Here is a 22,613-nt window from a genome sequence, read left to right on the forward strand (position 1 = left end):
TTTTATGTGTAGGCAGAGAAATCGCTAGGTTGAAAGCCGTCTCATAACTCATAAGTACAGTCAACCGTGAGTCATCGGTTTGTCTTGCTGCGGCGTTATTTTCTGTTATGATCATGTCAGTGCTTTTTTTTTTAAGTTTCGTGAGGATTTGCATTAAAATCCAGATTTCTCCTTGAAGATGTTACAGAGTTGATTCATTGGACAAAGACATGCAAAATATATTGTCAACAGCTTGTTAGCTTTGTTTGAGTGTGTGATTGTGGCGTGTATATAAGTTTAACCCCGACCTAAAGCCCGCGCTGTTTGTTTTGTGTCCCGCAGACGTATGACGGCATCGTGTGTAAAAAGGAGATTATTTATAGACTCTGTCGTGCACAGATGTTTCCCCGCTGCGCCAAACATGTTTCTCGTGACTCTTAATCGCTCTCATCAAGGTTTATTCCACTTTCCTCGGAAAGCTGCTCTTGTGTGTTCAAACATGTGTATTCTTGTTCCTCCAGCACCGTCAGTACATAGTCAGCCAAGAACATGGGTCCTCCTGTCTGTCTTTAAGTGTCGGCCTTTGTGTGCTCAGAGTGGGGTCTGTGATCTGGGCAAATAAATCATGAGAGTGTGTTTGCGTGTGGCAGGTGGGTTGCTTTGCTTTCGGCTATCCCTCTCCCCCCCCCCCCCCTTTCTTTCTTTTTGGACTCTTTGCTTTCCTGTTATTATTATTTCCACACGGACGTTCGCAGGCAGCCTGGAGTCAATTCAAGGAATGTTATTTCTTTTTTTAAAACACAATTACTTTTTTTGCAGCAGCAGCAGCAGCGGCACAAATCTAACAAGAAGGAAGTTTCTTTCAATAGCTCCAGGGGAAAATACATTTCTAAAAAGAAATTATGACCTGCTGAATTTGCTCTGTTGTCAGTGCTAAATGCACTGTGCCTAATTTGAAAGACCCGGTTTTGATCATTTTATTTGTTTTGCTATTCGTGACGTGATTAAAGTCGTATTAGAGAAGATCAATACTTGCTATGCTAAGATAATTCTGGGCACAAAGTCGAGTGTTCTGCACAATAACAAATAATAAAGCATGTCATTGTTTTTTTAGGTCACCTTCAACTCATGATGTGGAGAATAAATGTGTCATTGGTGGAGTGTGAGGACCAGTGAGGGATTTTAACCAACAAAGTGAGGTCATTTTTACAGTGTGGACATTTTGTCCGGTCCTCACTTTGTTTTCATTGAAATCACTTCCTTAGGTTGCTATAACATGCTATACTCAATTTGTCAAAAAAAAAAAAAATCTAATTTTCTAACCCGACGACAGGACGTTTTTGTCAAATTTTTGGCCAAAAATTTTACGTCAAATTTTTTTTTCAAATTTTGCGTCAAATTTTTTTTTCAAAATTTGGGTCAATTTTTTTTTTCAAAATTTGGGTCAATTTTTTTTTTCAAATTTTGGGTCAAATTTTTTTTTCAAATTTTGGTAAAAAAAAAAAATTCAAATGTTGGGTCAAATTTCTTTTTCAAATGTTGGGTCAAATTTTTAAACATTTTTGTTGATGTATGATGTTTTTGTAAAATTTTGGACCAAAAAATTCCAGCCCTTTTTGCTCTGGGGCTCCACCTGCAGACATTTTATGATACTGCAACCAGTAGTAGATATTTGTAATTATGTTGATTTATAAAGTGGAAATGATGGTCCCTACTTTGCCAGCAACCCAGTCCTCAGTATGCAGCAAGTACAATAATGTGTGTGTGTGTGTGTGTGTGTGTGCGTGTGCGTGTGCGTGTGCGTGTGTGTGTGTGTGTGCGTGCGTGCGTGCGTGCGTGCGTGTGTGTGTGTGTGCTGGCCACAATGAAAGTGTGTTAACCCTTTAACACTGAGTGTATCGCAGACGACACATTTGCGCAGTACACTTTGCATCACCGCAATTACAGGCTATTGGAAAAATTCCAGCAGTTTGTTGCCCGATCAAAGCCAACATGTGTTTATTGCGGTAATTTCACTTGCGCTGTTTCGGGAAGCTGAAGAATCAAAAATCATTGTCATTATAAATATGTTTTTTACTGTTTAAATTTCACATTTAACATGCAAAAGTTGAATTCATTTTAAATTGTTAATACACTACTTTAAGATGCAGTAAATTGTAAATAACTGCAAGATAATCAAAGTTATTCTGAAAAAATGGGCAAAAGCACTTACTAACAGGACTGGTCCTTTTATGGTTAAAATAAGCAAGGAAAAAGTCCAGACGTACATTTTAAGGCTTAGGTTGTAAAGGGTAAAGAGGCATTTCAAGAGAACTGTTGCTAGTGATATAATAAAATAAGACAGCAAGATAGTGGCAGTCCGTTTATGTACCCCATTGAAGGTAATGGTATGTTGCATTCTCACAACTTCCCCATTTGAATGGCGGGCATGTTGTCTTCAATACTCCCCATGTTGTGAGCACATGTCCCCTCTGAAGTCACCGTAATGTGGCAAAACACAACTAAACAAGACCAAGTGTGGAGGGAAAGTGGAAGAGAGAGCCATCTTTGACACAAACTGGCTCCATTTAAACAGGTGAGAGGAACAGGCGTCATAAAAGTCCTAAAGCCTGTGCTGCCAAAGTCAATGGCGGCAACTTCGGCGTAGGACGATATAGTTGCTGTAGCTCGGCGCGTAACCGTGGCAACGACGTGAACCACAGCGAATCAAAATGGTACAGGAATGAGTCGCCTCTGCAGAGACACGTGATACTGAAGCAGCCTCAGACTCTCTGGGACGATTACGGCGATAACTCCGGCGAAACTCGCTCTGCTGTCATATTATGAACCATCTCCTCCATTTTAAGCTACGACCTCTATTATTGCAGCGTGATGAGATCATAACAGATGGTTAGCAGCAGCAGCCTGTGGTTTACATGCTGGTAGCACTGGAGGTACAGTATCCAGGAGACGCTCCAGATTCAAAACAAGGAACATGTATCTCATGACTCTCCTCGAGTCGGATCCTTCTTTCCCTGCTTTGTTATGCTTTTCAGGGATCTCCACACCCAGTGGCTCAGTGATAAGTTAAACAAAGTCGTCCCACCTTCCTCCTCCTCCTCCTCACCTCTGTGGTCTCCTCTGTGATCCCCGCGCTCCCTTTGTTTATGTGTTCATGTATCTGTCTAAACACCACTGGGTTTATGTTTAGTTGTCAGGGACGTATTCGCCCTCCCGTTCCCGCTAATTGACAGCACGACTGACACCCTCGCTCCCCTCGACTGGACCCCCCTGATATCCTGATAGTCCTCTGGGGGGGGAAGTGATGTCACCAGGTCGGGGGCATTGTGAGGAGTGACTGGAGTGATGTCGGCTCCGTCCCTGCATGTCAAATCACCGACTGTGTGTCAACCCTGTTATTAAAACTCTTTGGCTTCATCCAGAGTTGTGACTTCAAGCCTGTGTGGGCAAAGACTGAGCTGAAAACAAATTCTTCGGCAGAGACTTCAAACACCAGCATCTTCTTTATTGTCGCTGGAGTCAGTCTGAGATTCATTGACAGGTTAATATACAGTAAAAAGAGAACTTTCTAGCTCAAATCAAGGATCATTCTTTCATGAAAGCAGTGGCCGCCGCTGCTGCCGTTTAGTGCGCATTCCTCTGACTCATTGTTAGTTTAAAACAAACACAAGAACTTTTGGTCCAGTCCAATGTGGGTAAGAACAGCTTTTGCAATGTGTACGGTGTATTTCTGCTGTTTACCTAGCAATTGTCGCAATAACTTTCCAAAGCAGTTAAAGGTGCATTATGTAATAAATCTAAAGCAACTGGCCATAAAATCTTCCTAATATGTCACAGAGACTCAGGAATAATGTTCATATAACAAACTGAACTCACCAACAACAACAGTACAGACAAAATATTTGCATTAAAAAATATGTTTTGCAGACTGCAAATCATGTTTATCTTTTTAAATCATGTTTTTGCATGTGGCGCCACCTACCGCCGTCTACCGATCATTGCAGTCAGTAGAGTCTCAGCTGCTGAGCAACCAAGGGTCACCAGTTATGTCTGAAAACGAAACCTAAAAGACCTCGGTATTTTGAATTTGACTGTAGTAACCGTTTTTGGCTACATTCTTACATATGGCGCCTTGCAGTGTTTTAGCATCAAATAAGAAATTAACAGTCATTAAAGTAGTCTGTTGCAGTTTAATTTAACACATGACACCCAGGGAAACCATGTGTCATGTCAACAATTAATACTGCTGCTCATTACAACCTCTGAAAGTCATTCAGAGACCACAGCAATTAGCTGTATTATTATAATATCCTTTTAATGATGTCCAATCAGCATCCTCTCTTCTACTTGCTTCCTCTTTCACTACACTCTCAGTGTCTCCAACCTTCCGTTGTTGCAGTGAGTGAACGGTGGTTACACGAGGGCCTTTCTCTTTCTTCATTCTCTCCCACTGCAGCGTCTCAGTTGCCCTCGATCTCTGTTCATTCCCGGTGCGGTCACAGGCCACTGGCAGCCACAGACCCCATTCAACCTCCGCCTCTGGTGGCCATTTTGGCTCCTCGTCAGAGAGCGATTGTTACTTACAGTAACCGCACGTGTATTTTCTCATTCTCCCATGATAATTGAATTACACTACGAGCTGACGCCAGCTTAAGAATGTCCTACACGTGCATTTTTTTTGGCCGTTGCCACAGATCAGCGTAATGTATAATTCACTCTGCAATTGTTTTTTTGTTTTTTTTTATCATTCTAAATTAACCAGCTACCTCAAGTGCACGGTCAGTCTTTTCTCCCTCATAAATTCGCATCAGTCATATGTGTCGGTCAAGGAGTTCATTTCTAGGTTTTCTCTTTCTTTTCAGTGCATTTTGGCAGTGGAATTTTATTATCCGTGGTCACTTTTTCTGCTGATTTTCTGCACCGTTCAAAAGCAGGCAAGGTTGAACATGCACATATTATGCTTTCATAATACAGTTAGAGTTATGTATAAACAGTATGAATGTATACTGTAGGAGCCATGTCTCATTTTCATTTGTGAATTTCCCCCCCAACCACTAAAGGGGTTGTATTTAAAGCTCACATAGAGTGGTCCTGTTGCACATATGTTAGTTATGGAGGTCTACTTACATACATTAACTTGTTTTTATGGTCAAAAACCTCCTAGTTGCTGTAAACAGGCCGATAGAAATCTCTCTTTTCTGACGCTGTTCCTCAGCCACGATATTTCAGACTGAACTCTCACACCCAGAAGACAGAGTGTGTTGTGATTGGCCAGCCTGCGTAGAGCCTTCCCAACTGTCTTGTGATTGGCCAATACCCGGAAGTGACATATTCAGCACACCCACTCTCAGAAGCGCAGCTCCCCCCTCTGGAACGGTGGATGCACTGCTACTCATTATCAAAACATTGTTTTAACAATGTTTAAAAATAGCTTCTTCACGACTCCCCGCCACAGTCCCTTTTATGACTTTGACCCGTAGTCAGACCCAGAGTCAGAAGACACTGTCGCTCGTGAAACACCTCCACAACGGAAGTTATTCTTCTTCTGCGGTTCAATGTACGCAACCGGATGTGCCCGGACTAGTGCCCGGAGCAGGACGATCTGCTGTTCAGGAGAAACGCTGTTTACTTAACCTGACCGGGTTTTTTCAGAGATCTCACTGAGCACGAGATTACAATAAAACACAGCGTTCTCAGCAGTGGCTGAACTGTTTGTTTTGAACCTTCGGTGCTTCGTAAACAAGGTAATGACGCAGATGCACACTAAAAAAACAGCGTTAATTGGAACTTCCGGTCTAGGTCCGCTTTATTTTTTTATATTTTACCTGAATGATGCTGGATTATTTGAGTCACCTGCCACTTTACTCGGGTGTTGCTGATAGAAATCATAGAAAAGTAGAAACTCTTTGCCCCTCAGACTCTAAGGAAGAACCTGGTCCTGAGGTTTTACCAGCAACCAGTAGTGCCACAGTATCAGAATTAGTTGCTACATATACAAAGTAAAGTAAAAATCTCTAGTGATAACAATGCACAGCAAAAGAGAGAAAATAGATACTTCTCGTGAAATATGTACACAAAAAAATCCCAATCATGAACACACTTCAAGTGTTGACTATTGCAATGAGATCTCTATGGCCCACAGAGAAACATTTTGTCCCACTGTAAGAAAAAAACCCACGTATGGCACACGTTGAGCGGCGTCCCTGCTCAGGATACGACAGCTGTGACCTCCCGCAGCTCATCTCCTCCTCACTCAACACCACAGCAGCTCTGAGGAAAGGAAACCCTGAAATCTTAAAAAACGTCCGTGGGATCAGCCTCTCGTTGTCCCCTCGTCCACATCCTCACCCTCAAATCTCATTCTTCCAATTTTCCCTCTCCGAGAGTGTCGGGTTTCACAGCCTCTTGACCCCAAAACTCATCACGCACACGTCAAACTGAACCAACCGCACCAACTCGTTAATGAGAAATGTCCAAGTTTACACGCTCGCGGCCTCAAGACTTCCTCTGTAATTAAAAAAAAAAACCCCGAACCAATGGTTTGATTATTCTGAAATAATCCAAGGAATGCGTGAAAGTCACACTTGTGCGTCCATACTCTGATAGCCGCCGTGTATTTCAACTACACGTTAAGTGTGTAAATAGATCGCAAAGACTCGAGATTAATGGTGTTTTGGCATTGTTTGAATATATGTATACATAATGTCGTACCTTTGAAATAGTATTATGTTCATGCACATCTATCAACGCCTGCATGACTCAAAGGAAATAATATACATGTGGATGTGAAACAGTGTGGTGCTGGAAAAATAGCGTGGCTGTGTTAGCATGTGCTTCCCTGAATAAATAATGAGGCTAGGAGGGGGGAAAAAATGAAATTGGTCAATGAATCAATGTCCTAAATACTTTGTTTACGTTCTGTGGTAGGGCTCGCCTTTTCTGTTTAGATCTGGATTTTAGTGGTTTCTCAGACGAGAAAAAACCCGTCCCCCTTGCGATCGACTGTTACAACGCATTGCGCCGCGTGGCCCGTGGCGTTGGTGTGTAAAATAAAAGAGCCCTAAAAGAGCCGTTCACTGTTTACACAAACAGCAACCACATTTTAGCTCTCGCTGCCCTGGGACAGTTTACACAAGCACACGGGAGTAAATGAACACCAGGGGAAAGACTTTCAGGAAAAACCTCAGATGTTCTCAAATGTGATTAGATTATTGTTGATGTGTCTCTCTCTCACCCATTACTCTCTTTAAACATGTTATAAGTCACTTATGCTGCTCTGGACAGGACACACACACACACACTCACACACACACACACACACTCACTGCTTTCTGAAACACAGAAAGCGACGAGGGGACATTCGTGAGCTGGTTCGGTTGAGGCCGCTCGGACTGGCTTGACTTGTAATTTGCCTCTGGGGATCTGGCTGAACTGTGGTGGACCGTCTTACTCTGCCTTGTCATTTTCTTGTCTGTGTGTGGTTTGATGTTAGTTTGGATGTGTGTGTGTCCACTGTCTTTGGTGACGCATGACCGGACTAACCTGGATGCTGTCCAAGCCCTCGCTGGACAGTTTATCCTCTCTATGTGCGTTCTCTCCTGCTCAGTAGAAGGAGCCCCATCAATCAGCAGGAAGACTCTCTTCTTACAAATTTAATGCCAGATATGATTTTCACCTAAAAAAAAAGAAAGGGGGGGGGGGAGCTCTTTGCCAAAGGAAAATATCTGTACATGTAGCAGTTTGTGGTTTGATGAAGGGCTGCAAAGCCGTCTGCAGGCACACCACAACATGAACTCATTATTTCTGATATCCACATTTTAGTAGGAAATTACATATTCCAAGGCTTAAAATCTGCTTAAACACGTATTAAGCTGTAAATTTAATGTTACTGTATCTCTGTGGAATCAACAGTATGCAGACCAATGCTCTATAGTTCTGAGTGTGTGTGCAAGTGTGTGCATGTGTGTGTGTGCGTGTGTGTGTGCGTGTGTCCATGTCTGGAAATCTCATTTACATCTGTACGGACAGGGACAGAGTCAGAAGGTTGACCTTGGCCTCTTTCACGGTCCTCAGAGAGAAGGAACCCTGTTGTCTAACATCAGATGGAGTCGTCTGTCTCCGCGTCTTTTCTGTCACTTTAGTCGTTTAAATCAGTAGCGTTTGTGTTAACATGTGGAAACCATTGTCGTCTTGTTTTCAGGTGCATCTCCACTGAGTTTTATTGCACTTTTTTACAGTCTGTGGTGTCATTAGTGTAATTCACACATCGTAGCCGCTCCATTAAACTAACTTTATTCACAACAACAAAGGCAGCAAACTTGAATGGGTGATGATGAAGCATTAAGCCACAAGTGTTTTTTTAGTTTAGTTTTTTTTTACAGTTTGCCACAAGTTGTTAGAGTATTATTTATTATTTGTCAGTAACCATGTCTCCCGTGTTTATTATTTGTTCGTTAGCAGCCACTCTAAAGGCTTCATCTGTCTTTTTTTAATATGTATAATTTAATTTAGATGTGTTTTCAGTGTTGTCAGACTTTAAATGAAGAGCTTTCTGTTTGTCATTATTCCAGCAACAGTGTCCGAAGCATGAGGATGTACTTTCAGACAGCCACAAGCTACATGATGGGGGGGTTGTGCGTGTGTGTGTGTCTGTGTTTGTGTGTGGTTACTTGAGGACGTTTTTCTGGCATTAACAACTGTAGTAGCTCTTATAGGGACCAAAACCTGCTCCTAATGAGGCAGAACCTCATTTCTGAGGAACTGGTTAAGCTTAGGGCTAAAGCTTGAATTGTATTTAGGTTAAGAATAGCTGTGCAAGCCTGTGTGTGTATGTGTGCGCCATATATTGTGGTTTCGCCTGGTCTTACAGGCCCTCATATGGCACAACTTAAAGCACATGACACAGTTCTGATCTCACACTGAGCAAATCGCCTGCAAGTCAGCATGTGGTGTTGGTGTGTGTTGTGCTTATGTGTGTGTGTGTGTGTATTTAGAATTAAACAGGTCGGCATAACACATAATAAAAATGCAGCCTGGGATGTAACGTGAGGAGTTAAAGTTGTGTTGTTGTGAAAGCACGATCATCAACCACCTCTCTTTATCTCTGCCTCTCTTTCTCTCGCCACATGTTTCAAATTATGGCTCATGTTGAAATCTCTGTGCAATAAACAATAAAGTCAAACAGCCAAAAATTAGTTTTTGTCGCAGTTGTGTGAGTGTGAGTGAGTGAGAGAGAGAGAGACAGTAAAGTGTCTTTGCTGAAGGGAAACCTCCTCTCATTTCACCCACATCTAGAAACAGCAGTTCTTTCCATCCAGGGCATCATCCAGTCGCTTCTGCCTGATATATACGAAGCGATGCTGACACCTAGTGGCCCTTCTGTGTATTGCAGTGTATTAAAACTTTAAACCTGACCACAGAACTGACACCATTCACACTTCTCTCTCCTTCCTGTGTTCCTCTATGTTTCAGGGAGGAATTTGACGAGGAGGGATTCTGCCAGCCGTACAGAGGCATAGCCTGCGCTCGCTTCATCGGCAACCGCAGCATCTTTGTCGATTCGTTGCAGATGCAGGGCGAGATTGAGACCCAGATTACAGGTGAGAGAAACCTGTAAAAACTCTGATTATAACATTATAAACTGGGTAGACGGGCTTTATTGCATATTTGTAGATCATAATTGTTTATCTGGACAGACGCCGTGTAGTTTTTGTGATGCGTCACAAACTGGATGATTACATGTTTGTTGCCCTGACAACAAACATTCAAATTGTTATGAACAACAGTCTGTTCCCTCCTAGGAGGTTCTTGCCTGAAAAGTTTATAGCCTCCTTTAAAGTGGTCTCAAACGTTTGGATCCCACCGTGTGTCTTTATCAACCAGTTCTGATAAAGCAACTTCTGTAAATCTGCGTTTCCCAAGTAAATGAAAACATCCTGTTAAATCAGGACCGGAACTAAGGTAAACCATAATTAATATGCATCAGGGAGAAATTGGAACATCACATGTGGCGTTCAAAGGAAGTTCCGCAGGGTCACCGCTCTGTATATGGAGCCCACACATGGCCCACATATTGTACTTTCTTTCATAAGGTTCTACAGGACCGTGTGCGTCTGCCTCTGTGTTTTTGTTTTGTGCGCTTGCATGCAAACGTCCTCAGAGGTCAGTTTAATGTGTGTGTTATTGATTACGTCCGTGCAGCTGTCAGCTTTTCCCCCCTCAAACCGTTCACTTACAAAGGGGCCATGAACCCAGTTTGCCATTGGAAACATCAAGGACACGTAATGATTAAGATTTACGACGCCACGAAGCTGCAACAAACACGAATCTCGTGAAACTTGAATTTCGTAGCCAGGAAATCCACATCCAGTAGCCATTCTCCATCCAAACGCTGACGTCACCTTTGCTTATCTTTATTATCCTTTTATTTAAGCGACATATACACTGTAGAAGCATTTGGAAAACAGCCAACTTTACTTATATGCTCTCTAAATGGTTTTCTTTTCCTCTCGGCCCCGACGGATCTGCCTCACCGACAATGACAACCGCAGGAAAAGCATGTGTTTGCAATAACTGTGCAAAATGACTATGAATCATGCATTTAGCGTCGTAGCTTTCATTGTCAGTCCAGTCTCTTTGAACCTTTATGTGTAGATGCTCTGACGTTCGCACCGATGTGAGCACAGCATCGCTCACTCGTCGTGTCTTACAGGCTTTTTATCCAAAGTGACTTAGAAAAGAGGAAGTCTTGGAAAGAAATCCACTAGATAGGAACAGTGGACTGACACAGGGTGCAGGGGAGGGGATGGGGGGTATGGTAAGTGCTAAGAAAGAAGATGACAGAGACGCTCCTGTTTTGGTCGCACTCTGCAGGTCATTCAACCAGCGTGGAACGACACACGAAAATTGTGTGGGTGTTGGCACCGCCAGACCACAATCCAAAGTTTTCACTCTTTTTCATTCATTCCTCTTACATTGAATAAACAGTGAAACCTTTTATCTAAGTGTTATATATATATGCATAACATGTATATTGTAATAAAAACTGTGTCTAATACGACCTTTCCATTCCTTGTTTCCAGCGGCCTTCACTATGATCGGCACGTCCAACCATCTGTCGGACCGTTGCTCCCAGTTTGCCATCCCGTCTCTCTGCCACTTCGCCTTCCCGACGTGCGACCGCAGCTCAGGAGCGGACAAACCCCGAGACCTGTGCAAGGACGAGTGTGAGATCCTGGAGAACGACCTGTGCAAGACGGAGTACATCATCGCTCGCTCGAACCCTTTGATCCTGAAGAGGCTGAAACTGCCAAACTGTGAGGACCTGGCGGCCTTCGAGAGTCCAGAGGCTGCAAACTGTCTGAGGATAGGCATCCCCATGGCCGAGCCCATCAACAAGAGTAAGACCAGCTGATCACATGACTTTATTATGCTACAACTATTTATGTTTTTTTGAATTTGAAAAGAGGACTATCAGAATCAACTCATGGGCTAGGTCCTATTAAACTTCATGTAATAACCAACATATTTATTGTTTTTGTTCTTTTTTTTCTTTTTTTAATCATTTGGTCTAGCAAAAGTGGTAGAATTGGCATTTTTGCTTGGAAATGAAGCTAATCATTACAGCCAATATACAATGTGTCTGTTTGCTCTCTTTAGTCATCAATATTACACAATTGCCATTTCAATTTGTAAGATAGACTATATGATTGTCATGCAGCATTTATTGTAACTTAACTTAACACATTAACAGTCTCATCACACTGATAGTATCTGAAATGCACAAGAACCTGTAAAGATTTTGGAAGACAGTTAATATCATCCACCATCCAAAAAGGAAGAACCAGAGTGTTAATATGAACCAAACTAAACTAACCAAACACAAACAAGTAAAGTTACAACCTTGTCTTGGCTTCCAGATCACAAATGTTACAACAACAGCGGCTCAGACTACCGTGGGACAGTCAGTATGACAAAGTCGGGGCGTCAGTGTCAGCCGTGGAACTCCCAGTATCCTCACAGTCACACCTACCTGGCGATTCGCTACACAGAGTTAAATGGGGGACACTCGTACTGTCGCAACCCGGGGAACAAGCACGAGGCCCCCTGGTGCTTCACACTGGATGAAGGAGTTCGCATGGAGCTTTGTGAAATTCCCATATGTGGTGAGAGAATTTTCTTGATTATTATTGCATCAACCACAGCAACAGAACAGAGTATGGCAAGATATCGTATTTTCCCAATCATAGATATTATTCCTCTCTTTCCATCCATCTCCATAGACCATAAAGACAGGTCTGGTGGTGGCAACATGGAGATCTTGTACATCCTGGTTCCCAGCGTGGCCATCCCGTTAGCCATCGCCTTGCTGTTCTTCTTCATTTGTGTGTGCCGCAACAATCAGAAGTCCTCCACGCCTCCTGCCCCTCGACAACCCAAACCAGTGCGAGGACAAAACGTGGAGATGTCCATGCTCACGACTGCGTACAAGCCGAAGGTAGAGAGCTGCACATTCACAGCACGTGACACTGTAAATGATGAAGGTTCTTCTTTCTGTGCCTTATTGAGGCTGCACTGATATACAGTCAACATTTTAGACAACACATCGTTGTTAGACAACACCTCCACAACGGACGTTATTCTTCTTCTGCGGTTCAATGTACGCAACCGGATGTGCCCGGACTAGTGCTCGGAGCAGGACGATCTGCTGTTCAGGAAAACTGGTGTTTATGTAACCGGACCGGGTTTTTTCAGAGATCTCGCTGAGCCCGAGATTACAATAAAACACAGCGTTCTCAGCAGTGGCTGAACTGTTTGTTTAGAACCTTCAGGGCTTCTGAAACAAGGTAATGACGCAGATACAAACTAAAAAACGGTGTTAATTTGAACTTCCGGTCTAGGTCTGCTTTAAGAAGAATCAAAGTGGGAGGAATGTTACGCCGCGTTACTGAGGCGGAAGTAAACACAACACGGGCACTACTTTCCACTTGTCTTCACAAGGAAGAACCACTATTTTTTGGTTCCACCTGAGAACCAACTTTTCAGGTTTTCGGTTTGAACACACTGGGCCGCTTCCACATTAGGTTCGGGAACCGGCACGTTGACGTACATGTAAAATGGCTTCAACTATAGAAAGCACTCAGAGTGCAAAACTCCACCAAGGCCTTGGTATTACCACCATAATGTCAATTCCCTATAGTAATTCTTTTTTTTAAAGGAATCCTCAATCAATAGCCAGCTCACCACCAATATGTAACCATGTCTTCCTTGAGCCATAACCTATATCTGCAGAAGTTTTCATCCAAATTCATCCTTCACTTTTCGAGATATGTTGCGCACATTCCGGACAGAAACATAACGTCCTTGATGACGCAAACCTTAAAGGTGCATTATGTAATAAATCTAAAGCAACTGGCAATAAAATCCTCCTAATATGTCACAGAGACTCAGGAATAATGTTCATATAACAAACTGAACTCACCAACAACAACAGTACAGCCAAAATATTTGCATTAAAAAGAATACTTTGCAGACTGCAAATCATGTTTATGTTTTGAAATCATGTTTTGGCATGTGGCGCCACCTACCGCCGTCTACCAATTTGCAGTTAGTAGAATCTGAGCTGCCGGGTTGCCAGTTACGTCAGAAAACGAAACCTAAAAGACCTCGGTATTTTGAATTTGAATGTAGTAACCGTTTTTGGCCACATTCTTACATATGGCGCCTTTAATTTTAAGTGCTACTCCAGTGGGAACAGACTGCATTAAGAGTCAGACACAGTTTGGGATAGGTTGCAGCATGCTGGGGTGACTGGGTTCTTCGTGCTTATGTGTGGAGTGTGTGTGTCTGTCATCATGTCCAGGAAAGTTCATCTGCACCTCTTTCCCTTTGTTTATCTCTCCCATCGTCTCTTTTTCCACCTCTCTCACTCAGTCCATCTTTCTGTGTCACTCTTCCTCTTACCTCTGGAAGTCATCTTTTTTATTCTCCACTCTTTCTTCCCCTCCCCTCCCCTCCCTCTCCCACTGAACCTCCTTTGTAATGTAGATTATCGGGCCTCTGCTCTGCCAGTCAACACATAGCTCACATGAGGATCTGTATCGTGTTTCTTTCAAGGTTGCGTATCATGAGTCATATCGTGTGTGTTTATCTTTTTCCACATAATCTTGGTGTCGGTGGAGGGCGGGTGGGGTTTACTTATCTAGACAGCGTGTCTGCCTGTGCAAAACCAGAGCTGAAGCTCAAGGTAATGTGTATGAAATTACCATCAACAGCCCGAGAGAGAACTGCAAAATGTCACACAAGCGTCAGAAGCTATTAATATCTCTCTGCTTTATTCCGTTGTCTTGCAGTGGAACAAATGATCCGCTGACCCAGATAGGGGAAAATGTTTTTGATGACGACACTTTTTGTCTGTAAAGACTCACGTTTATGGTGCATCGGATTACGTTTTTCACAGTGACAACCGTGCAGTTTTTCAAGATATCAAGAGAAAAAAACAGCTTTGTTTTCCATAACATGCATCTAACACGATACTTAATGTTGTGACATACAGACATGTTGATATGTCATTACTACCTTAAACTCTCACGTCATATCATTTATCTATACCTTTGTCCCTCCTCTACCCCTCTAATCTACAGCTTTCTCATATGTTGGGATTAGACTGCTACCCAGCAGGCTTTGCTGCAAGGGGGCACCCAAGGGTCACTGCCTGTGACAATCCATTTAGACACACATAAACATATTCACGCGCTCATGCGCACTAACCTGCGGTGCTGTGAGGAGGATCTGAGGGTTTTGGGTGTGGGGAGGAAAGAAGGGGTGAAACAAATCCCAAACCGAAAACATCTGTCTCACTCTCGCTCTCATAACATCAGCCAGCCCCATACTCCTTTCATACACACACACAAACACACACACACACACCACCCCCATCAGAGGAGTGTGTGTCTGTGTGTTTGCGCGCATGTGTGTGTCTCCTGCTCACTGAGGAATTTCTAGAGTGCCTGGAATTTGAACATTTCTGCCAACCTTTCCTCACCTTTTATCCTCCCCCAAGTACACACACACACGCACACACACACACGCACACACACACACACACACACACACACACACACACACACACACACACACACACACACACACACACACACACACACACACACATATTCTTGTTCTTGCTGCATACTGAGGACTGGGTTGCTCACAAAGTGAGGACCAGCATTTCCACTTTATAAATCAACACAATTACAAATATCTACTTCATGAATGACATCTATATAGAACTACTGGTTGCAGTACCATTTTTTTTCTTCTAATTTTTGGTCCAAAATTTTACAAAAACGTCATACTTATACTATGTCGACCAAAATGTGAAAAAAAAAAATTGACCAAAACAATTTTGGTCCAAAATTTGACAAAAACGTCATACTATACTATGTTTGGACAAATTGAGTAGAGCATGTTATAGCAACCTAAGGAAGTGATTTCAATGAAAACAAAGTGAGGACCGGCCAAAATGTCCTCACTCCCTAAAAATGACCTCACTTTGTTGGTTAAAAACCCTCACTGGTCCTCAGTATGCCGCAAGTACAAGAACACACACACACACACACACACACACACACACACACACACACACACACACACACGTTACTGCCCCCTCTGTGTGTCTGTATCACCTACAGCAAATATTGTTCAGACTTTATTTACAAATAAATGAACTCAGAATAAGTTTTATTGTTTGTATCTTTGAAAGGTGCTCTATACTGGCATTAGTAATGCTCGTCCTGTATGCTGCCAACCTCTCTAATAAATTACAGCACACAGCCGTCAGATTGCACGACTTTCCCACAATACTTTTCAAAGTCATTGTTTTTTTGTTTTTTTTTCCTTTTCATCACTTCCACCACTGATCTCATTTCCCCGTTTTTGTCTTTCTCTCTCTGCAGAGTAAAGCTAAAGAGCTTCCTTTGTCAGCCGTGCGCTTCATGGAGGAGATGGGCGAGTGCACGTTAGGGAAGATCTACAAGGGTCACCTGTATCTACCTGGCATGGACCAGGCACAGCTTGTGGCCATTAAAACCCTGAAGGACATCACCAGTACACAGCAGTGGGGGGAATTCCAGCAGGTACACAGTGATTATCACATCTCTCAGGCAGAGGTCGCAGACTTGTGGCCCACTGTCCACCACTTTAATATCAAGTTAAAATTAGTTAATTTATCATAAATAAGTTCTACTATAAATCTTAGACCATAAATCATCACCATATCAAAATAAACACTATTTTTGCACTTGTGTGAAATGTGATCATACATATTATTATTTCAATATCTTTTTCTCAAAATGTTTGACTCTTTTTCACTTGACAAACTAGAGTTTGAGACATCATGACTCAATTTAAATTCCAAAGATCCTGTGTGTGAATGCACCACACTCCGTAATGCCTGACCCAGCAAATCACAGTGTTCCCTCAAATATGATCCCCCACCAATTATTGAGATAGACTTGAGTTCCAGTGTGAATGAGAGGGGACAACAAATCTGTCGACACCTATCATACCAGGCCCACAGACATATCTGACATAAAAATGTCAGATACAAGCAGAATAATGAATGCTAATAATAATCTAAAAAAAATGTATAATCTATAAATCTTATAGAAAATATTTCTGCATTAAAATATCTAAAACGGCAAAACAAATGTTATTTTGTTGTTGTTGTGTATTGTACTTTCATTAGCTCTAAACCTTTCCATCACTCTTTAAATCTGCAGAACTCCGTATTTCTATTCAAGGCAGTGAACCGTTTATAGATAGTTATGTATCAGCTATGGTGGTAAAAACAACAATTCCCATGATCCAATGCTACTTCCCACCATCGTCAGACTAGTCTTTTGTTACTATTTGGATGAGAGGCAGAAATGACATACTGTGTGTTTAAAACTGAATTTCAAATTTACAAAACTTACTATTAATAAAAAACGTTTTATTTATTTTTAACAATCTCCCACAGCTCTCCTGCATTACCTGCATGGCCCACCAGGGGGGGTGCAGCCCACTCTTTTGGAATCACTACTTTAAGGGAGAGAGTCATACAGACAGTATATACAGTGTGAGGGATTTAAGGGAAAGTTTACACTTAGTGTTATCTTAAGAAAGAAAGGAAGAGAATAATATAGAATCTCAAAAATGATGTCATTTTTGTGTCAAACTGGTAAAATGTAATACAAGTCTAAATTATTGCAACTTCTTTCCCTTTGGGAAGATCATCCCTCCCACAAGACTTGAAGCATGACTTGTTATATTTCCACAGGAGGTAAAACGTGGTGGGACATGAGAGACTGTATATGGCTGGAAATCACTCAACAGTGGATGAATTGGCTTGAAAGAGTTCCAAAAATAAATACTCTGACTCCCGACAGGTTGTCCAGACAAATTTAGACATAAAGGAGGATTGAAACGGACAGTTTGTAAAACATGATCCTCACTTTCCATTTGCAGGGAGCCAAAAACTGACCTAAATGTCTGGTATTTAAAGTGATACTACACCCAAATGTGGGTGTTTCCACTAAACTAGTGCTAAAAAGGAGTCCCATAAATAGAAGATGTCTTTCAATGTCACAATGCTTCCAATCTCAAATGTCAAATTTTTTAACGTTGATTGTCTGGTTTTCCGACCCAGGAGGCTGCAGTGCTGACGGAGCTCCAACATCCAAATGTGGTGTGTCTGCTGGGTGTGGTGACCCAGGAGCAGCCGGTCTGCATGCTCTTCGAGTTTCTCCCGCAAGGCGACCTCCACGAGTTCCTCATCATGCGCTCGCCGCACTCTGACGTCGGCTGCAGCAGCGACGAGGACGGCACGGTGAAGTCCAGCCTGGATCATGGAGACTTCCTGCACATGGCCATACAGGTGCAGTTTGAGAGCAGTTTAGCAGTCTAATGTGGAACATTTAGGAGGGTTTATTTAAGAGATTGAATGTACTACGTCTTTTCTCAACTCCCCAAACTGAACCACAGCTTCTTGGGGGAAGATGTCACTGCTTCTTTAAACCCTTTAAACGCGTTGTTACTTCAGTTCAAAATCAGTGTCTTGTCACGTTATTTCCAATTGCTTCTGTCAGTATAATGACTACAATAAACACAGACTTTAACAGTTATTGTTTTTCTCCTTTAAATTGTAATCTAAACCAGGTGGCTGCCGGGATGGAGTACTTGGCGAGTCATTTCTACATCCACAAAGACCTCGCTGCACGGAACGTTTTGGTTGGCGAACAGCTTCACATTAAGATCTCAGACCTGGGTCTCTCCAGAGAGATCTACTCTTCAGACTACTACTGTGTCCAGCCTAAAACCCTGCTGCCCATACGCTGGATGTCGCCAGAGGCCATCACCTACGGCAAGTACACCACGGACTCGGACGTCTGGTCGTTCGGCGTCGTGCTGTGGGAGATGTTCAGCTACGGCCTGCAGCCCTACTATGGCTTCTCCAACCAGGAAGTGATGGAGATGGTGAGAAAGAGGCAGCTGCTGCCCTGCCCTGAGGACTGCCCGCCAAGGTGTGTTCACGTTAACGTTATAGTTATAGTTCAAAATCTGTTCAACACCAACAGACATGCAGTCAACCATAGTGCATGCCCAAGGTACAGGACAGGACAGGTTAAAAAAAACAAAAAACGTTATAGTTCATGTGGATTTACTTTCATCAAGTTTAGCCAACTTTGTTATTTTGACAACTTTAAAATGAGACTTTGTAATTAAACTTAAAGGGTAACCTTTAGCCTTTACAAAGTTTAGTTTATACAGTAGATAGTTGATTTCAAACACATTTACATTTCTACTACTACTTAATCCCATCACCAAATATTTACATATTTACAGTATTTTATACAATGTTCTTAACACAAGAACACGTCTGTCTTTAAACTTTAAACCGTGCTGGATTAAACTGCTGTTCTTCATCCTTTATATTTATTTAAAATGTTTGTTTTGTTGTTATATATACCAATTACCAAATCAAAACATAATCGAGTGTGTTGCCAAACTTTCCTAAATGTACATACATAACAGTCTGTTTTTGATTACACTAGTGCACTGCCCGTACATTGTGTGTGTTTTTTTTTAGTAATTGTTGGTTTGGTGTGTTTGAGTGCTCATTGTTATTATTGCACAGCAAAAGTTCAGAGGCGGTTCAGTCAGTGACAGTTAAGTCGAGCACTACGTTCGTCACCTGCCTCAGCTTCTCCTCTACAGTAGAGCAGCGAAAGCCAATGTGTGCTTCTTTTAGCAATATATTTTGCATTACTTATCCAAACAACCTCAAACTTGGCACTGCACTTACTCGTGCCCATAGGCAACACCTGTCAAGTATGAAATGAGGGCGATATAGACGATAAAGAAGTTTGAAGCTTTTCGGTCCCATAGGTGTGTGGGATTAAATCTTCTGCCAACCTGTGTGTCAAAATGCTACTACCTGCATAACTGCATGGTTAAATGTCTGCATCATTGTCATCAGGGAAAGCCACTATTTCAATTTACGATGACGCATAGTCAATACATATCTTGCCTAGCCCTGTAATTGTGACAACAGGCATAAACAACAGGTAAATCTTCTATCTCGCAGGTTCTATGGTTTGATGGCCGAGTGTTGGCAGGAGGGACCAGGACGTAGAGCGAAGTTCAAGGACATCCACGCCCGCCTGCGAGCCTGGGAGGGGCTTTCATCCCACGCCAGTTCTAGCACGCCCTCTGGTGGTGGAGGTAACGCCACCACCCAGACCACCTCGCTTAGCGCCAGCCCTGTCAGCAACCTCAGCAACCCTCGTTATGCCGCCGCCGCCGCCGCAGCGGGATACCTCTACCCGGCACAGGCTATTCCGACACCGGGCCAGATGGCTGCCATTCCAGCCTGGACGCCCATGGCTGTGTCCCAAACCCACCAGCGCTTCATCCCCGTCAACGGATACCCCATCCCGACAGGATACGCAGCTTTTCCTGCCCACTTCGCCGCCCCGGTTCCACCCACCAGGGTAATCCAGCACCACCTGCCGCCTCCTAAAAGCCGCTCGCCCAGCAGCGCGAGCGGCTCCACCAGCACGGGTCACGTCAGCGGCGGCCCCTCCACCACGGGCTCTAACCATGACGCCAATGTGCCCCTGCTTTCCCACTGCATCATGCCGGGGAGCGGCGGAGTTTCAGCTCAGATGTACGGACAAGTTACCCAGAAGGGAATGGGACAGCTGGACCACGGTGATTCTGACGTACTGATGTACAATGACTCGGTCATCACCGCAGACCTGTAGACACACACACACACACACACACACACACACACACACACACACACACTTTTCTTTTTGTTATCTTGGGACCCAAATATGAGAAGTTCTGCCTCTCACCCAGGGACCTGCTATAAACAAAATCTAACCTGATCACACAGAGACAAACAGAAACAGGTCTGGATGCACATGTGGGTGTGCAAGAAACACTGTCGCAGCTACACAAGTATACACACAGCTGTTTGACTTTGAAACGCCTTACAGGTTTCCAGCAAGTGTACTTACTACCATGGTTTGAAAAATGTTTTATATTTTAACCTCTTGTAAATACGGTACTTAAGTCCTGAATGAATGAAATACAAAGATATATATTCAAAAGAACATTTTTTTTAATATGGAAAACACTTTAGAGGTGAAAAGAAGCATGTCCATCCTGTGTCTTTACCGTCTGACAGAAGAAGGTTCCTGTCAAAGGTGTGTTTGTGCAGGACATTCATAATTCATAGTGGCCTTTAGGTGCCTTAGAGCAGCAGTGTGACTCGCTTCTCAAATTGTCTCTGAACATGACTATACAAAAGTATTCTGTACAGTGAAAGAAAGTGCATTAAATGAGCAAGAACAGGAAGAAGTGAGAGATGTGGTGGGGTTTTTACTTATATCAGTGTCCAATCTCGCCAATTACAAGTAACAAGTAACAAGTGACCCTGCCATGAAACTAGACCCTGAAACTAAACTTTAGTTGTTTAGATTGATCACTTCGGAGCTTTTCCATCCAAAATACTTTTGTGCAAAAATCCTTTCAGAAATGACAACTGAATGTTTTCGCTTCACCTCAACGTGACACTTCAGCAGCATGGACACACACACATGGACCTTTGATTTCCCACCTCAGGACACTGCAGTCTGTCCAGGCTGAGACTGAACATCTTCTAACCTCACAGCACATGTCCCTCCTCCAGATCTACACATGAAATCACACAGCAGTTGTATCCTCACAGGCCCCACAGCTCATTCTCTTCACAATGACAGGTGCCAATTTTACTGTCAGTCAAGTTAACTGAAGTTTCAGACCTTTTCATCATTTTATTCTTTTAATTGTTTTTTTTTTTTAGAGTGGATGTGATATTTAAGGATTTTATTTTTTTTTTGTTTTTTTTTTTGGTGCTGACATGTTGAGAGAATTTGCAGATTTTATTTACAGTGCTTTGTCTTTACATCATTTTACTTCCCCTGTTTTTTTTACAGTATGTATTGTGCAACTAATAACAGTTATATGCATTTACTCTGATAATCATGTTGTGATATGAAGATGTGTGTTTGTGTGCGCGCGCGTGTGCGTGTGTGTTAGGGCTAATCAAATCATCGACATTTTATCTAAATCGCAAAATTTGCTAAAGCCAAAATGTGTGTCAAAGTACAATGACACACATTTTGGCTTAATTATTGTCTTGACCTTTACACATCTTGTTCTACAGACTTTGTTTCTCACAGATCTGCACAAATATCACATAACAATAATCATTTCAAATATGTTTTTTCAAAGGAGAATAAGAATAAAGATGTAAAAATTACCATTCCCTCTGATATCGCGAATCATATCGCAACCTCAATTCCTGTCAAAATAATCGCAATTAGATATTTATTCAAAATGGTTCAGCCCTAGTGTGTATATGTGTGTATGTGTGTGTTCTTGTATATTTAACCTCTTTAGAGCCTTGGAGGAGACCAAAACCTGGTCCTTTATGAGGCAGAACCCTAATGTCTGAGGAACTGGTTAAAGTTTAGGGCTAAGATTTGAACTGTTGTCACATTAACTGGTTAAATTTGATTAGGGCTGAAGTCGATGCAGGGTCCTAAGAAGAATAGCTGTGTAAATCTGTGCGTTTGGCACAATGAAAACACCTCTGTCTACAATGATGATGAAAGATGCACGACTCAACATGATCATCTTTTGTTTGATGAGAAACATTTCTTTTTAGAAGCAACAGCAGCGACATGAACAGGTTGTGATCATAGCTGTGTCGTAGACGATCGATGTTTTCCATCATTCAAACCATTTTGTCTTCACGTGTTGTGCTCGCTGCTGTTGTTTGTTACTAATCTGATATATTTGTCAATCAAGTACACGAGGATAATGTGATGGCATGAAAAAAAGAGTTTTGCTTTTAAATGTATAGATAAACAAGTTTGTCATCTGTTCACTTCAGTATTAAATGAATCTCCTAAAGTCACAGAGTTAATATTTAAGTCAATCTGATTCACATTAGCCAGACTGAACTTTAAATTTGAGTCTCATCAACGGATAAACTGATGATCTCACTGATGTCAAATCCAGTTCAAAAGTATTTCAAT

At 42.4% G+C, this 22,613-nt stretch overlaps 1 protein-coding gene across 1 annotated transcript in view; it reads left to right on the top strand.

Moving 5' to 3' along the window:
• The window catches only part of ror1 (receptor tyrosine kinase-like orphan receptor 1), a gene marked incomplete at both ends in the record, with an annotated part of 131,766 nt that extends 111,481 nt beyond the window's left edge, over nucleotides 1–20,285 (top strand). Inside the window, 8 exons of the mRNA XM_083887761.1 lie at nucleotides 9,451–9,578; nucleotides 11,061–11,378; nucleotides 11,898–12,143; nucleotides 12,261–12,475; nucleotides 15,936–16,115; nucleotides 17,669–17,896; nucleotides 18,178–18,542; nucleotides 19,607–20,285. Of these exons, the coding sequence (XP_083743887.1) occupies nucleotides 9,451–9,578; nucleotides 11,061–11,378; nucleotides 11,898–12,143; nucleotides 12,261–12,475; nucleotides 15,936–16,115; nucleotides 17,669–17,896; nucleotides 18,178–18,542; nucleotides 19,607–20,285 (2,359 nt within the window). The remainder of the gene's footprint in view (nucleotides 1–9,450; nucleotides 9,579–11,060; nucleotides 11,379–11,897; nucleotides 12,144–12,260; nucleotides 12,476–15,935; nucleotides 16,116–17,668; nucleotides 17,897–18,177; nucleotides 18,543–19,606) is intronic.
• Between the last annotated feature and the right edge of the window lie 2,328 nt (nucleotides 20,286–22,613).

Source organism: Microchirus variegatus, assembly GCF_963457635.1.
Source record: "Microchirus variegatus genome assembly, chromosome: 4".
In the NCBI taxonomy this organism is placed as follows: Eukaryota; Metazoa; Chordata; class Actinopteri; order Pleuronectiformes; family Soleidae; genus Microchirus; species Microchirus variegatus.